At 39.6% G+C, this 17,285-nt stretch overlaps 3 protein-coding genes across 3 annotated transcripts in view; 1 reads left to right on the top strand and 2 right to left on the bottom strand.

The window, feature by feature from the left end:
- The first annotated feature begins 3,630 nt into the window (after positions 1–3,630).
- LOC101308780 (zeatin O-glucosyltransferase-like) lies at positions 3,631–5,536 on the top strand. The gene has a single exon (XM_004303598.1). It carries the CDS (start codon positions 3,877–3,879, stop codon positions 5,296–5,298), a length of 1,422 nt encoding a protein of 473 aa, XP_004303646.1. The 5' UTR covers positions 3,631–3,876; the 3' UTR covers positions 5,299–5,536.
- A 376-nt stretch (positions 5,537–5,912) lies between these two features.
- On the bottom strand, positions 5,913–14,963 carry LOC101296219. The gene is made up of 6 exons (XM_004305664.1): positions 14,835–14,963; positions 14,630–14,761; positions 14,122–14,523; positions 12,682–12,772; positions 6,030–6,541; positions 5,913–5,919 (listed from the first exon to the last, which is right to left on the bottom strand). The coding sequence occupies exons 1-6, from the start codon at positions 14,921–14,923 to the stop codon at positions 5,913–5,915; spliced, it is 1,233 nt and encodes a 410-aa protein (XP_004305712.1). The 5' UTR covers positions 14,924–14,963.
- A 1,900-nt stretch (positions 14,964–16,863) lies between these two features.
- Positions 16,864–17,285, bottom strand: part of LOC101308482 (uncharacterized protein At2g41620-like) — an 8,333-nt gene continuing 7,911 nt past the window's right edge. The window contains exon 15 of the mRNA XM_004303597.1: positions 16,864–17,126. Coding sequence (XP_004303645.1) covers positions 17,049–17,126 — 78 coding nt within the window. The 3' untranslated portion in view covers positions 16,864–17,048. The remainder of the gene's footprint in view (positions 17,127–17,285) is intronic.

Genomic DNA, 17,285 nt, shown 5'->3' with positions numbered 1-17,285 from the left:
GGGGGCAGTAAACTTCAACTGGGTTTTCTAGGGAGCAATAAAGTTGTTTATTAGGGTATCTGTTGTGTGTTGTGGTCATGAAACTGAAAGGGAGATAATGAATTGCATGTTTACTGACCCCCAGTAGAAGTTTACTGGGGGGCAGTAAACTTCTACTAACCCCCAGTAGCTTCTCTGTTTATTATGCAACTAGTAAACTTTATTATGGAAATGTTGAGCTGCATGTTTTGTTTATTAATTGATGTATTTTAAATGCATGCAGAATGACATGGTTGATGAGGTCAATAAACGAAATGATGCATTTAAGGAACAACACCCTGACGTGACGGAGGAGCAAATTATGGAAAGTGTTCAGTCCCAACAAATTGAGGTGTTGGGTACGGTGCTCAAAACTCGCAAAAAAAAGGAGATCAGAGGGATGGGACGAGGAGGCGAGCGAGACTTGAGCCATTCTTCAAATAGTTCCACTTCACTTAGTTATCCTCCTAGAGTTGATGAGCAGCAACTCCAAGAGGTGAAGCAGCGCTATGAGCAGAGATTAAAGGAATCAGAGAATCGTGCCTAGCAGCAGTTAACAGAGGTCCAGCAGTGTGCCCAACAGCAATTCCAAGAGGTCCAGCAGCGTGCCCTGCGTGCTGAGTCTATGTATAGTGTTGTGCAGTCCCAAGTTGCAGCCTTATATGAGCACCTAGGTATGACACCTCCTCCTCCTCCATAGTTTCCTCCTCCACCTCCAGATGCTTCTCCTCCTCCACATGTTTCCCCACAAAACAATGATGATCTAGGTGATAATATAATATAGAACTGGACAATCGACGTCCTTGGAATTATTGATTTTGTAGAAGATTCATAGTTTAGCTACATTGTATGAACAATTTTCTACATAGTTAATTCATTAATTATTTTCTATATATGAATAATATTTGTCCATCTGTGATCAATATATGAAAAATGGTCCAAATCCAGTGTTTCCGGTATATGTATCTATATGTGTTTTATTATTGTTACTGATTTGTAATTTTTAGAAACAGTGAAACCCAAAAAAAAATAATAACAAAATTCAGTATTTTTCACCCTAATTAAAATCTCTTAGGCGACGGAACCAGAAACTTTCGTCGCCCAAGATATTTGTCTTAGACGACGGAAAACAGTATTCTTTGTCGCCCAAGATAAACAACCAAAGCCACGGAACAGTAACATTCGTCTCCTAAGATAAAATACCTAGGCGATGGAAATAGCGACATTCGTCGCTTAAGATAAACAACCTGTCTGATGAATACAAAGATCAATCGTCGACTAAGAACTGTTAGGCATTCGTCGGCCAATAACTGTACCGACGAATTTTCCGTCGCTTAAGAACGATCATATATTCGTCAGTAAACATATATACCGACGCCAGTTCCATCAGTTAAGAGGAATTTCATATTCGTCGGCTAAGAACATTTCCGACAAAAACTTTCTGTCGATAGAGAGTTTTATCGACGATTCCGTTTGTCAACAAGGCAGGTAAGGGTTCGTCGGGTTTGATCGGTCTTAGACGACGACTAACTTAATTTCCGTCGCGTAAGTTTCTACCTCACGACACTTAGGCGACAGAACTTAGACGACGGATAACTCGTCGGCCAAGATTGTAATCGACGGATATGCGGTCTTAGGCGACGAACCCTTAGCTAGTGTGCTTGCCTACCCCTAGCTCATGTTTCCTCACTTTTTACCCATATAGTCTTAGTGTTGGTCGTTTTAGAGACGCTTCGTTGTAATGTTTTTCCTTTCATTAATAAAAAAACAAGTTAAGGATTTTCTGACACATGGTGACCTCCTTAATTTTAGTTTAATACGTACCTTCCATCATGTTCGGCGCGAGTCCAATTGTTTTGCTGATGCTCTTTCCAAACTTTTTTTTTTTTTTGGCGAAGACAAGATACTTATTTTATTTCTTCAACAAGCAGATTTACAAACTAAATTACAAGATAAGACCCAAAACAGGTCCAAGAAACAAAAAGCAAGCCCCTCAAGCTGAACAAGCCTTAGCCCAGGTACAGATTGAGCTATGAGTTTCGTCGCCGTCGCCGTCGCCGTCGCAACCCAGAGTTGACTGTGACACAGAGACGTCACAGAATCTGCCGCAGAAAGCTTGAAAGCAAGCCAAATCAAACCAGCGCAGGAAAAGCTACATAGAACCCATCTAGATAAACACAAGATATCCATGACCCAATTTCCATCGCCATACAAAACATCAACTATCACCAACATCAGAAAACCAGGCAAAAAATTGCCCGGCCACAAGGTAACCAAAGAAAAATAAAAAAGAAAGAGAGATCGAGGACTGATTCGCCAACATGTTGATATATGATATACGATACAACACCGATAACAATCGATGAACATTCGTTGAACCTGATGGGTGAGGATGATGTGCATCTCATACACGAAAATTCTGGAATTTGGGAAATGGAGGAATAAAACAGAGAAAGATAGGAAAGAACGGAAGAAAAGGAGACAACAAAGTGGGAGGATCTGAAATGGAACAGAAACGGGGAAGAAGTTGAAGAAAGGGGAAGAACTGTGTTGGGAAGAATTGTAGTCATAAGGGGATGGGTAATATGAAATTGAAGGATTAGGGAGATTTGGAACAGATGCTCTTTCCAAACTTGGTCATACTTCTTTTGCTCCGGCTTGGAGTCGTTCCCTACTTCTTTCTGTTTCATAGGGTTTTACTCTCTTTTTTAAAGATCCAACATAGGCTTTTACTTTCGTTCTGTGAGGGTGTTTTAGTTCAGTTTGGCAGTTTTGGTTTCTTTCCTACTAAAAAAAAAAACAAACAAACAAAAAAAAACCGCCAGGACCAAGTACACAAAAAAAGCTTGTATGTGGAATTGCAGATTGATAAGATTTATGTGCCTCTCTTATGGGGAAAGCAAAGTACACAATGGAATAACCAATGGGAAGTAAACAATTTCATTTCTTTCTTTCTGAAACCTAATTGTTTTTATATCATTTTGAGCCAAACAATACATGTACATATCCTCGTGAGCTAGATGATTCATATTTGTTGGTACTCAGAGATAGTTGCTTGGACCAACTCATTCGGCCGAATCGACTTGGTAGACGTCAGACTAACAATTTTTTCTTGGAAGAATTTTCGTTGCAGATCCTTAGGGCAAAAAATTGATTAGATTTGTGGTAAGGTAAAACCAATGTTGATCGATCGGCCAAATATGCTCGTTGGTCGGCTAATGTTCACTTTCCTTTACCTTAATTTGTGCCGTCCTCCTGCAGCCACCATGCTAGGCTAAGCAAGGTTTTTTTTTTTTTTTCTCTTTTTTGAAATGAAATATTCATTGAGGGGAAAAGACCCAGAACTCCAGAAGCCTAGAGCACTGGAAATAAAAAGGAAGAAGACACTAGACTAGAGCACTCGTCTTCTGGAGGCTGCTGTTAATTACCGACTCGATTTTTTCGTGGCTCAGATCGATCGATATATAAGAATATATATACTTTGGCGATGGCTGCGACGGAAAGTGATGATCCACGACGGCTGGTGGTTGGTATCATCATATATCTCAATTATCAGAGCGAGAGAGATGTACAAAAATCTATAAATAGAAGCATGTCCTCTGGTGCATATATACAGCTAACATTAACGACAAATGCATAAGCATTTTCCTTGTTTACGTATATATACAACTTTTATCAACAAGCTTAAAGGTTAAGTTGGTGTATATATGAAAACAACATGCATGCCTCGGGATATATTATAGTAGCAGCATAGATATCATCAGTCTATATATCTTCCCAAATTCCATACACGAAAGCCCACAAACCTCATAGATAGTCATAGTCATAGCCAGCACAAAAGTTCCTTCATATTCATTCATGGCTTACAACCACCAAAACAACAATCATGATGAAGTGGTGGTTGTCATGGTTCCTTTACCAGCACAAGGCCACCTCAACCAGCTCCTCCACCTCTCCCGCCTCATCTCCACCTACAACATGCCCGTCCACTTTGTCGGAACCCCCAATCACAACCGTCAAGCCAAGCTCCGAGTCCACGGCTGGGATCAAACCTCATCAGACGCCAAAAACACGATCCATTTCCATGACTTCATCGTCCCTCCTTTCGTTTGCCCTGCTCCCAACCCCGACGCACCAAGCAAGTTCCCTTCTCATCTCCTACCCACGTTTGAAGCCACCACACATCTCCGTCACCCCGTCGCCGCACTTCTGCGCAAACTAGCCTCCCAAACAAGGCGTGTGGTTGTCATCCACGACTCCCTCATGGCTTCTGTCATCCAAGACGTTGGTTCTATAGCCAACAGCGAGTCTTACACATTCCACTCGGTCTCCGCCTTCGCCGTCTTCTTATACTTGTGGGAAGGAATCGGATGTCCGCCTGAACTCCAAGGGGTACAAGTCAAGAGTAAGATCCCCGATAACGTCCCAAGCCTCGAGGACTGCTTCCCTGACGAGTTCATGAATTTTATTGTTGCACAATATGAATACACAGGGTACAACTCCGGGAACATTTACAATGCCAGCAGAACCATAGAAGGTGAGTACGTTGATCTACTGAACAAGCTCGGTGATGACAAGAAGCATTGGGCAGTAGGGCCGTTCAACCCAGTTTCAGTACCGGAGAAAAATGGTAAGAGGCACGCTTGCTTGGAATGGCTTGATGAACAAGAACCGAACTCGGTGATCTACGTTTCGTTCGGGACAACAACATGCATGAAAGACGAGCAGATCAGGGAGCTGGCTATTGGGTTGGAACAATGCAACCACAAGTTCATTTGGGTATTGAGGGATGCTGATAAAGGTGACCTTTTCATGGACGGGGACCAAGTTAGAAAGGCTGAGCTTCCAAAAGGGTACGAAGAGAGAGTGAAAGAGAGGGGAGTAGTGGTCAGAGATTGGGCTCCCCAACTGGACATTCTGTCGCACAAATCCACTGCATGGTTTCTGAGTCACTGTGGATGGAACTCATGCATGGAGAGCCTCACTTTGGGAGTTCCCATAGCATGTTGGCCAATGCACTCTGACCAACCTAGGAACACAGTTTTGGTGACCAAGGTTCTCAAAGTTGGTGTGGTTATGAGGGATTGGGAGAGAAGGAACGAGCTTGTCACGTCGTCAATAGTGACAGATGGTGTGCATAAACTGATGGCGTCCTCTGGAGAAGTGGATGTGATAAGGAAGAAGGCGAGAGAGTTGGGTGCTGCCGTGAGAGGATCTATGGTGGAAGGCGGAGGCTCTCACATGGAGTTGTCTTCTTTTGTTGCTCATATCACCAGATAATTATGATGAAAATGGAAATGTACCTAGCTAGTTGCGAAAAAGACTAGACTTCATGTCCCCGTCTAATTTAACCACTTGAGAAAGCAAAGCACAACAACTATATATGAAGTAGAAGCTTTGATTTTACATTATCCTGATGAGCTCATGCAAAGTCTAGCTAGTTGGTACGAGATAGTTGCTTCTACCAACTAGACTAATGGATGAAATTCACTTGGTGTAATTAAGCTTGTCTTAATTTGTTGCATCTTTCCCTTTCTTTTACTGGGCATGATCGAATTATTGTGCGTCTTTATATGTTTTTAATTTGTTCTCCTTTCTTCTTTTGTGCTTGCCGACATGCATGCTAATTAAGATCAGAATGTTCGGTCAAGAAGATTTGGCTAAAAACAGACTTAATATAGGATTAAATTCAGTTTGCCCCCTCATACTTTAGGTCAATAATCAGTTTGGTCCCATATCTTTTTTTTAATAACGTTGGTCCTTAAAGTTTTATTTCACATCAGTTTAGTCCAATTTTTGAATTGCCCTCCTTACCATGAAGTCATGCGCTGAGTTGTCCGCGACACAAAGGCTCAATTTCTAACTTAAAATGGTAGAATAGTCATTTTATCATATCATGGTCTTCAAATAATTCAAAATTAACAGAAATGATTTTGAGAGAAAAACACAGTGATGCACAATACCTGCCGACCAAAAATAATCTTTGCTCTTTGCTACGCCACAATACCCACCTCCTCTTCCTCCCCACACCCACTTCTCCAATCCCACCAGAGCCCAACTCGACGACGTCGTTCGTTGTCGGGACGCAGACCATGGTCTGAAGCCCGAACACCTGACCTTGGCGGGCACGCTCGCAAGAAGAGGCGGCGAGGCGGTCCTGCATGGCGACCCAGACCGGGTTGGAATGGAAGAAGGCCTGACTCGGCAACCCGCTGCCGTTGACGAAATTCTGGGTCATGGAAACGAGGAAGAACCATTCTGCGTCAGTGACCTCGTGATCGATGACGGCGTTGTCTGCTGAGGTGTCGGCACCGGAAATCAAGGAGTTCAAGTCCCTGAGAACTTTCTTGCGGTACTCCTGCTCGACCAGAGACGTTGTCGTTTTGGGCTTTGTTTTTACTTTGTCCCTCTCGTCCTTGTAAAACCCCTCGCCCCAGCCGAGCATGGAGGCGCCCGGCATGTCGTACGACGACTGCCAAAAGATGGCGTAGGTCCAGCTCTCCCTGGCGCCCTTGATCAAGGCCTACAGCCACTACATAAGGGTCTCCTGGTTGAACGGCGCCGATATCAGAGCCAACGCCTGCGTCGGGGGGCGGGGGTAGTCCGACATGGAAGCCGAAGACTGGGGCTAGTGGAGTGGGTGGGCGGCGGGCTGGGCCGGTTGGGCGGCCTAGAAGGAGGTGAGATCGGAGTTGCTCATGAAGGCCTCCATGAGGGAGGCGTTGTCGTTTGTCCAGAGATTCATGGTGGGTGGTATCCGGTAGTCGGTCATGTGATGAAACGCAGCGTTTTTGGTTATGGTGGGATTGGAGAAGTGGGTGTGGGGAGGAAGAGGAGGTGGGTATTGTGGCGTAGCAAAGAGCAAAGATTATTTTTGGTCGGCAGGTACTGTGCATCACTGTGTTTTTCTCTAAATCATTTCTGTTAATTTTGAATTATTTGAATACCATAATATGATAAAATGACTATTCTACCATTTTAAGTCAAAAATTGATGAGCCCTTATGTCGTAGACAACTTAGCGTATGACGTCATGGTAACAAGGACAGTTCAAAAATTGGACTAAACTGATGTGAAATAGAACTTCAAGGACCAACATTATTAAAAAAAAAAATACAAGACCAAACTGATTATTGACCTAAAATACGAGAAAACAAACTGAATTTAATCCTAATATATAATAAGAATTGGATGAGCGTAGCGCATGCATGGAATTTGAGAAGATTGAGCAATAAGATATGCAGACTTGTCCATCTGTTGAACCTTTTTCTACGATCGAGGTTGCCTAGCGTCGGCAAATGAATGCTTTCACCAAAAAAGATCTTTTCTGCGATGTTTTTATTTTTATTTTTTGAGAAGAGAACAATAAACAAAGCTGAAGAATCCAACCTCAAATCTTCCTGACAGACAAAAGAAGGGCTGCACTACACTAAAAAACTCACAAACCTAAAGAGGAGGAGGAGAAGCAGCATCAAAGAGAAGAATACACATTAGGGAGGGGGTAGATTGGAGAACATTGCCCACATGACACATCCTGCGCAGCGCAAGAAGCCACAATCAGCATCCTCATTTGCCTAACTACTGGCCCAACGCCAGTTAACATGTTGAAACCTAGATAATCTTTTCTGCGATGTAGCTAGCTAGGTGATAGACCAAATTTGTCCAACCACTTGATTGTTTATATATTACTTTTTCGATACTTTAATTTTGTGGCTGGGGCGATAAGGACTGTAAATATGCATGATGCATCACTAATCCACTTTCTGATGATACATTTCTTTTTCGTTATTTTTGTGGCTGGGGAGTTAAGAAGTGAAGTACTGTACTGCTGCAGATGCATCAATCATTCACTACTGATCAGTGTGTTGACGAGATAACTAGAAGAGATTCAGATAATGTTCAAGAACTTTAGTGCATGTTTGGAACCCAGTATTATTCTGGGTCACTCTATTGTTATTACTTGTCCTATTCTCATTTGAGTAGGCTTACTCAATACTACCTTGTACCAGTTTGGTGATGTGGTACAGTCTAAGGTGGGATTGTTCCTCAATCATCAGAAATTGTTCCAGATCAAAAATTCATAAGAAAATTTGCAAACCCAGATTCAAGATTGATCTCAACTCTTCTCTCTTAAAATCCCAAAACCCAAAACCTGAACCCACGAAAGCTTCTCTTCCCCCTTCCTCTGCATCAATGGCCGGTGTTTGCTTATGCGAGCTCCTGAAGAAGTGCGGCAAGGTGGCGATGCGGAATCGCTGATTGAGAAGCTTCCCAACCTAAACCCGACCCTCTTAAAACCTCCAGCGAAGAGAAACTCACCTTTGGCTAAGTTCTGACATTGGCTTTTCTCTGCAACAAGGTTCTGGGTTTTTGGCAGGAGGAGGCTTAACAAGACTGGTTATTTTGGGAGGGAAAGACCCTGGGTATTAGGCAGAGCTTTTGAGAGAAGAAGATCAGAATAGTTGACTGTCTTGGGAGAGAAAGTGAAGTCACAGACGAAGAGAGGAAGGAGAGGAAAGAGAGAGATGGTGTTACTGTGGGATCTCAAAAATGAGGACTCACGATAACACCACGGACGTTGAGAGCTAAAACAGGTGTTACCTAGTACCATTTATTTTTGTACTCACTCACACCAAACACAGGACAAACTACTCAGCACCTCTTATCTAGTACAATACCAATTAGTCCTATGCACCAAACATACCCTTAAAGAATTATGGAGGGGTGGCCACTACTAGGCCCTTTTGATCTATTAGCTAGATAACGTGCGGTTGTTGTTTCTACAGACGTTTCAAGATACGTAACGAAACTTCAGTTCATACATCTGGAATTCCTCATTTAGTAAGGAAACAATATGTTATTCACACCTCTTTAATATTCGAATAAAGCATTTATAAAAAATACAATATAAATGCATTATATAGAACAGAGCTTCTCAGCTGCAGACGTCCGTATTTATTCTTACGGTGCGGATTTACACTTTACACTTATTTTTCAATCGAATTTTTAAATCTCCACCGTCTAGTATTTAGATACTAATGTATAGATCATCTCTGTAAAGTTTCAACTAATTTGGTTATCATTAAGGTACTCAAAATTACGTTTTTCTGTTATAAACATGAACGGTTCAAGTTCGACAAAATTATGTTTATCTATACATTAGTATCTAAATACTAGACGGTGGAGATGTGAAAATTCGATTGAAAAGTGAGTGTAAAGTAAAAATCCGCACCGTAAGAATAAATGCGGACGTCCGCACCTGAGAAAATCTGTTATATAGAAAGAAATTACCATCATATGGCAACCTGAAAATGAAGTAACTATTCTGTCAAAATTGCTTACGGGTTAGCAAGAGATGATGTGATGCCAAATGCATTAGCATAATTCCTCTGCTGGTAATGTCTATCTGCCTCTTAGGAAGAAATTTTGGAATCCAAAGTGCCAGGAAAAGTTCTTATTTGTGCTTGAAGAGCTTGTAATGATCTGTTACCTACAAGAGCTCTACTTGGTACGTAGTTGGTACTAAAGGGTTACAATGGTCCAATGTAAGACCTTTCATGTCCTTACCCTCATGGAACCATTGCGCATATCATATGTAACTGCCCCATTAGTAAGGTTATCCTCCAGGGACCATCTGAATCTCCCAATTATTTTTTCAGGAGTCTTTGTTTTCAAGGAATGGATGGTGGAACGAGCTCACACTTTACCAGAAGTTTAATTCCTTACTCATTCATGCTCATATGGGGCATTAGGAAAAATAGAGATTCTACCTTGTGGTCACAAAAACCCCAGCAGACTACAGACATTGTGTGTGGTGTCATGACATGGTACCACGAATACTCCCAATCTCATCAGCCAGCTGGACCTAAAAGAGCATCCCCAATCCACAGAACTAGATGGTCACCTCCTATAGATGGTCTCAAACTAAATTTAGATGGTGCATTTTTGCCAAATGGAACTGATCGAAGGAGGTGTGGGAGGTATTCTAATTAAGAGATACTCAAGGGCATGCTCTTGCCGCTTTTGCTCACCATGACCCCTTTGTTACCTTAGCTAAGCATATGAGGGCGAGGCCCTATTTACAGGCGCGCCTCGGCAAACAGCTGGTCACAGCTAGAGTGCATTTCGGGCAGCTATGGATGACAGCTAGATCGCATCTCAGAAGATGGCTTAGCGCGGCTCGACAACACCGTATCCGTGAGTCCACGTGTACGGTCCTGGGGCGCTCAGCTTAGCTTAGCTAGCTATAGCACTTGACATAGGTTCCCACAACATTATCTAGTTTTTTTTTTTTTTTCTTGGTCTGAATCAATGGCATTATCAAATTAGTCTCCATCTCCTAGCTAGGGTAGATTTACTTATTCACCACCAAGGGGATCCAGCTTTGGACTACATTAGGGTAATGATCTAAGTCATGCATGTAATAAAGCATCAAACCCAGTTTGCACCAAAACGAACATCCTTATAAGAGGTGCACTATTTCATAGTCTACAACTTTGTATTTTTACCTTGAACCATATTTTTCAAGTTGATACAGCAGGTGAGTGAGGTGACAAGTTTGCCTTCTTATACTAAACTATAATTAGATCTATGCATGTATGGTTTAGTAAAGAGAGTTTGGCAATCATCACTCGCCAGCTCCGTCCTCGCTTAGGAAAGAGGTTTTGGCCTAGATCAGACGCTTTGGTTTTTCCCGTGTGCTTGTTTGAAAGATTTTAGAATTAAAATTTGTTTAGTCCTTATAGTTTGAAGTCGACATCTGTTTAGTCCTTGTGGTTTTATTTTAATCTGAATAGTCCTTAAAGTCATAATTTTTCATCCAAGTAGTCCTTATGATTTTATTTTAATCTGAATAGTCCTTAAAGTCATGATTTTTCATCTAAATAGTCATTCCAACAATTTTCTCAGTTAAAGGCTATAAGGACTATTTGAATGAAAAATCATGACTTTAAGAACTATTCAGATTAAAATAAAACCATAAGAATTAAACAAATGTCGACTTCAAACCACAAAGACTATACAATATTTTACCCAAGATTTTATCTCTCTTCTCTCTTATTATAAAGCGAGCCGTCCATAAATTACCAAATTATGTTCTGACAATACTACCCTTATTAAGTTAATTCAGATTAGGGAAAATACCCAAATGCAAAAATTTCTTTAAAGTAAAGCTCAATTCAATGAAACCTAATATAGTAAATAAAAACAAGGGTTAATATAGTAAATAAAAAAATAAAATAAATAAAATAAAGAGATAATTAGGAAGAGAAAAGTGAGAGTGGGGAGAAAATAACTGTGTTATTATGGGTAAAAGGCTAGTTTCTAAGAAAGGTTCAAAAATAGGGGTGAAGCAACCCGACCGCAGGGAAAGAAGCATGAGTTTACAACACAAGGCAATCGAAGTTGGGTTTTATGCCTCAGATTTAGTGTTAGAATTAAAGTTGACAATATCAGCATCTCAGTGAACTTAGGCCTTTAGGCACTTCTTTCATTCCGTGGACATTACCTTAGTTTCGAGTTAAGACATAAGAGTTTATGAGAGGAACTTTAGTTTAAATGATCGATTAAAATGATAGGTCTCACTCAGTTAAGGACTAAAATATCGATGATCACGTAAATATCGGTGGTTTGAACAAAAAAAATTTCGATGGATATATTGAGAAAATATCGAATATCGATATAAATTGTACCAAATTTTATCTAAAAATTGTATATTCGACAAAAAAAAACTAAATATTATATATTGAAAATATAAAATTAATATCCATGTTTGCAAAAAAGAAAAATTTCAAGAAAATATCAAGGATATTGTGGATATTTTGGTCCTTGGTCTCAGCAAAGTGACATTCTTGATGGCAAAGTTTCTCTATTTTGGTTACTACACTTCTTGACAACCTTGTTGATGTTTCGAGACCCAGGAAGTCTGGGATTACTTGTTAAGCTTTTTTCTACTACTTCTTGATAACCTTCTTTTAGGCATCCTTTTAACCAAAAAAAAAGGTAAATAATGTACAATTCACCAGTAGATAGAGAACTCACAACAATATTTTCATCGGGAAAAAAAAACAACTCAATGAGGCATTTCTACTATAAGAAAAAAAAAAAAAAAAAAAAAAAAAAAAAAAAAAAAAACTTAAAGGTTAAACTGTCAAACTGAAGCGGTTCTCTACGATCAACAAGATCCCGTCGCCTTCCAATTTTCTTGGCATGAAATTCTTTTACAACAACAATTAAACCATGAAGTGAATTTCCTCCAGCTGATTCACTATGCAAAAACAGATCCAACCTAGTAATAATAAGCTGATTCACTACGCAAAAACAGCTCCAACCTAGTAATAATAAGCTGATTCACTATGCTCATATGCGACCTCCCATAAATTGGTCACTGAACAACTTCAAGCAATTATCAGTACATCAAAATTGTATCACCAGAATTGACTTGTGGGCTCATGCAAAATACTAGTAGTAATCAAAGGTGAAAACTTGCTGGGTTTACATATTCAGCTGATAGTATGTTTTTAACAATGTCAGATGCTAACACAGCCAAGAGAAAGCTGGCAATCTCTTGTTGCTGGATCGTTTGTGACTCGGTACATGATGAAATCAAACTCAAATGTCAATCAAGGACAGGAAGTTCCACCTTGACTAAGGAAAAGAAACTCACCCGTCCCTGCTCCACATTACAGAACTTCAAAGGAATGCTCCCACATTGTTCCTCAAGAGCATCAAGCTCTGCTCTGGATGGTGGATATCCCCTAAAAGAGAAGCCAAGCATATAATCATAAATTATTATAAGAGGTTGAGATTCCAAGATCAATTGAGAAAAGATATAGATTCTGGGTTACTTTAATGTTTTTCTTTTCTTGACATTTTGATTCTGGTCTACTAGTTAACTGGAAGAAAATTGGTTATCGAATCTAAGCTCAAATTAAAAACAAAAAAATTCCTTTTCCCAATCTGTTCAGGTAAATATTCATTTTCCACCACTACTTGGATCAATCCAGCCTCATTGAACTTTCAAGATGTCAAATAAAATACCACTTCATCACATGCCATGCAAACGTTCATTACTTAAATTTTTGCCAAGTACTACAATAATAGGTCAATCCTGAGTAATAACAGTAGAATGTAGCTCTTACAATTGTTAAGTAACAGATGGGAAAGAATGTTCTTGCAGGGCACACAAATGGACCTCAAAGCAAAGTCAAGAAACAAAAGGTGAAAGGATTTTCCTGCAACCATAAGGGAATAAGGGATGCACAAAATTTGGAAGTGAAAATGTACATACAGGACAAACCCCCCAAATTGTTTGATGCCGGTTAAAACTGCACCTCAGTAGAAAACTAGTCAAACGTATAGAACCTGCACTAACCTACAGTACTAAGTAGATAGGTGCTCAAACACATAGGATAACAGGCAGTGTGATACTTTAGCATCATGGTTAAACTTTTATACCAACACAAAAATGAGGTAGAAGCTAATACAGAGGGTATGCTGGAACAGGAAGAATCATTGATCAGTGGAATTGCTAAATTTATGTATGTTTTAACGGCAATATTCATTTTCTCTATTATCAAACACATCAAAATGAAAGTTTGAAGTATCAGAATCTCAAAATGATGTGAAAACATTTTATTGGACCTAGTTATGAATTTCAAATACATATTTAAAGAGGGCACATCGATCAAATGATTTACAGAAGCAAAGGTTTATTGTTTGCTACTACTCTACAAAATCTTTGGAGAGAGAATTCGCTTCATATGCATGAAGCTGTGCAGGAGTCAATTTATGTGAACAAGAACATTTTGTAATCTCGTACAGAAACCATTCCCATATAAGAAATTGCAAGAGTGAATATAAGAAAAGAGAATAATATAGTGGATGTTGTTGTGCTTGCATAAAATGACATAAAAAGGAATCCTCTATAAAAGTCGGTATAATTCAGTGCCTAACTGTAGTGTAACTTAACATAAATCATTCAAACAATTGATGAAACCTGGCTTATGATGATGAGGATTAGTGTCAAAAACCAACACGCACACAAATAAAAAGATAACAATGAAATAAATTGAGTTGCATTATTTCAAGTAACGAGAACAAATACCTAGTAAAACAGAGCACAAAGCTTGGATCACCAGGACAAGACTTCCTGAACTTGCTGTTCGGGTGATACACATTAAAAACCGGCCTTGCTTCATTAATCTGCAACTCTTTGAACAACCCAACGACAGACCCGATCTCTTCAGATTCCAACTTCCCCACCTCATCAATTTCAGGACAACCTTGGGAAGCAATAATTTCGCAATCACTCTTAGCCTTCTTCACAGACCAGGGAATCCCATGGCGCCCAACAATGTAACCAAGAGATTTGAGTTGCCTATAAGCCCGAAATTCATCCCAACAGCATCTATACTTTCCACTTGACATCTTCACATACACATCTTCCAAGGAAAGGACGGTATCAGTCTCATCCAACAGAACTAAAGCCCCTATTTCAACCAAAAACCTTTATACAATTGTCACAACTTGCAAATAAATCCATCTCAACAACTGATCATAATCAAATTTGAGTATCAAAACAAAAAGAATAAAGAAGTGCTTAGTTGACTTACAGAACTTCATGAATGGAGTAATAGAGCTTGCCACTGCGAACAATTCCAGTAGACTTGGAGAACGTGCCCTTCTGAACTACGACTTGAGCCATGCCCATCTCGTCATTCCAGCGAGCCCTGGATACAACTGCCCTGAAAGAACCGAAACATCAAAATCAGAACCCTGCAACGCTTTTTTAGATTGACTTGGAGGAAAAATCCCAACCTGGGTTGTAATTTGGATGCAGACCCAGAAGCATAGTGAGCTTGTTCTTCTTCGTCGTCATTGATATCAGGGTCCCCCAAAGAATCCATTAAGACAGAGGAGCCAGGTTTCTCAAGTAGACTGGACGCAGCTAAACTTTATCGATAAACAGAGGAAGTGAAGGGGGCTGCCTTGCTTGCTTGCTTCAGAAACCAATTGGTTCGGCTTTTTATCTTTTCCCTCTCACACCTTTTTCCTTCTGTTATTTATTTCCCACGTCGATTTGGCCATAAAACAAAAATTCAAAATGTTTTAAATTCGACTGTGTAATAAAAAGAACGTAAAACTCCAAAACAACCTACATTATGAAAATCAAAATTGAAAGTAGGAGAAACGGGAGACTTTGATTCCAACTTGTGATGGATATCGAATGGCTAAGATTTGCAACAGCGTCAGCAAAAAAATTTGTTTCTCGTCAAATATGTCGAAACTCAAGTGAAACGAATGAAGTAGCTGGGTGTCGAATATAATTGATTATAGTCCTGATTTTCCAAGGATTAGTGTAAAACCATCCTTCTACTTATAAATGTTTGTAACCGTGTAGCATAGCAGCCATTAATCATGCTCGTAAGGCAAAAGCTTCCGCAAAAACAACATTAGAATGACCAAAACGTTTGGTAAAGGCTACAAGAGGAAAACCTTGAGTATATTGAATCACAAACCCTGCAGCGATGTTAGAATTGGCTAAAACTGAACCATCACAGTTCAGTATACAAAAACCTTTCAGAGGTGATATCCATTTGATAAGAGTAGAAGTGGAATGGGAAGGATGTACGAGAAGTCTGAAACATATATAGAATCACCAGTATAAGAGAATTGGCTAGCATTTAAAGATGAAAATGTTTTAAGCTTTCTAGATATGGTAACAAATAATCAACACTTTTGAAATCATGTTGGGATTATTTCTCTATAGTAAAGGAGGTGCAGCCTTTACTGTTCATAAGCATCCCTTGAAAATAACAATTTTGTTCTTATTTACACCATAATTACAATTCTGTCATTATCTCCTGAATTACAATTTTACCCCAGTTTTAGAAAATGATGGTCTGCCCCTCTTCTTCCCCCCCCCCCTACCTAGTCACTTGTAGAACTGGTGGGGAAGACCGGAAGATTCATTACGTCAGAAAAATTTCTATTATTATGAGCTAAAGTATTAGGACATTTGAAACAAGAAAAGATATGGTTTCACATACCTTAGGCCAAAAAAAATATTCAAAATATTACTGTTCCACATTTCCACTGACATAAATTTTAGTTACTTTTTTTACAAATATGACGACCGAGTGAGCTGTTCGGGGTGGAAAGCAGCTTGGATATGGCCCTCCTAAATGGATATTTTTTCCACACAAGCGCCCGCTCCACTTGTGGAAATAGAGACGTCTTTTTCTTGAGAACTCTACAACACCCGCTCCACTTGCAACCTAGTATGGTTTCACTAAATCAACCACATTAGGTTTAAATTCATTTATTTTGAAAGACATTAATGACCTTTACTTCTTATCAGGGTTCTCTGATAAAGCCGATTTTCAAAGCTTCAACACCTACACTAGACGTATAAGCACCAAAGCACCAAAGGCTCCCAGTATACCCACCGAACTCCAATTATGCACACTTCAACAAGTAGACCAAGCAGGATAAGAAAACTGGGACAGAACAATGACGGCTGATTTTGGATGGAAGATGCCTACAACTAAAGACAATATCATCAACGTTGAAATTGACTGTAATGTGTTCTTCACAACTACAAGTCAACGAAATAATAATGCACCCAGCTAACTTGCAAGTAGATTAATTTTACATCACCTTAATTAGCTTTCTTGCTTTGTTTGGTCTGGGTTAGAACTTTGAAGCGTGAAATGATCGACTTGTGAGTTGTAACTAACTGCCAGCTTAATATTCAAAACACTTGACGCGCTCACAATCTGACTATTTCACCTTCTGAAAGGAAAAGCACAAATAAATTTAAAAAAAGAAAAATATGAAAACAAGACACTAGGGTTAATTTTTTGATTCACCGTAGCTTGATGATAGAGGTAAGTTTGATGCTTAATAATGACTTTTTCAAAGAATTTCAGTTCAGAAGCAAGATTTGGTTCAACATGCATCTCATTACTTTGTCAAACAAAACAAACAGGAGAGAGCTAGCTAGTCTTCTGGAAATCCTGCCTTCACATGTCACAAGGTCCGAGCAAGTTTTTCGTATAAATCACGCGGCCAATTTCTATTGGAATTATTTGCAATGAAGCTAGCAATCTGCAAAAACCAAATGGCTCATCAATCATAAACATATACTATAGATCAACTTCAGCTCAGACAACATTACAAGTATCCAATGACACCTCTATTTTTCTTTTCTAATTATATATATATATAGAACTTTTCTCAGGTGCGGATTTTCGTCCGTTCGCCACC

This window comes from Fragaria vesca, linkage group LG6 (genome assembly GCF_000184155.1).
Source record: "Fragaria vesca subsp. vesca linkage group LG6, FraVesHawaii_1.0, whole genome shotgun sequence".
NCBI classification, from domain to species: domain Eukaryota; kingdom Viridiplantae; phylum Streptophyta; class Magnoliopsida; order Rosales; family Rosaceae; genus Fragaria; species Fragaria vesca.
The sequence above is the reverse complement of the archived record's forward strand: the minus strand, read 5'-3'. Positions and strand labels throughout refer to the sequence as shown.

Excerpts from the sequence above, each read along its gene's own strand:
- LOC101296219 (XM_004305664.1), bottom strand. The coding sequence starts at position 14,923 with ATGGATTCTTTGGGGGACCCTGATATCAATGACGACGAAGAAGAACAA. Across the intron at positions 14,524-14,629 it reads TACTCCATTCATGAAGTTCT|GTTTTTGGTTGAAATAGGGG; the intron begins GTAAGTCAACTA and ends AATTGTATAAAG. Across the intron at positions 6,542-12,681 it reads GTAATGTGGAGCAGGGACGG|GCCTTGATCAAGGGCGCCAG; the intron begins GTGAGTTTCTTT and ends TAGTGGCTGTAG.
- LOC101308780 (XM_004303598.1), top strand. The coding sequence starts at position 3,877 with ATGGCTTACAACCACCAAAACAACAATCATGATGAAGTGGTGGTTGTC.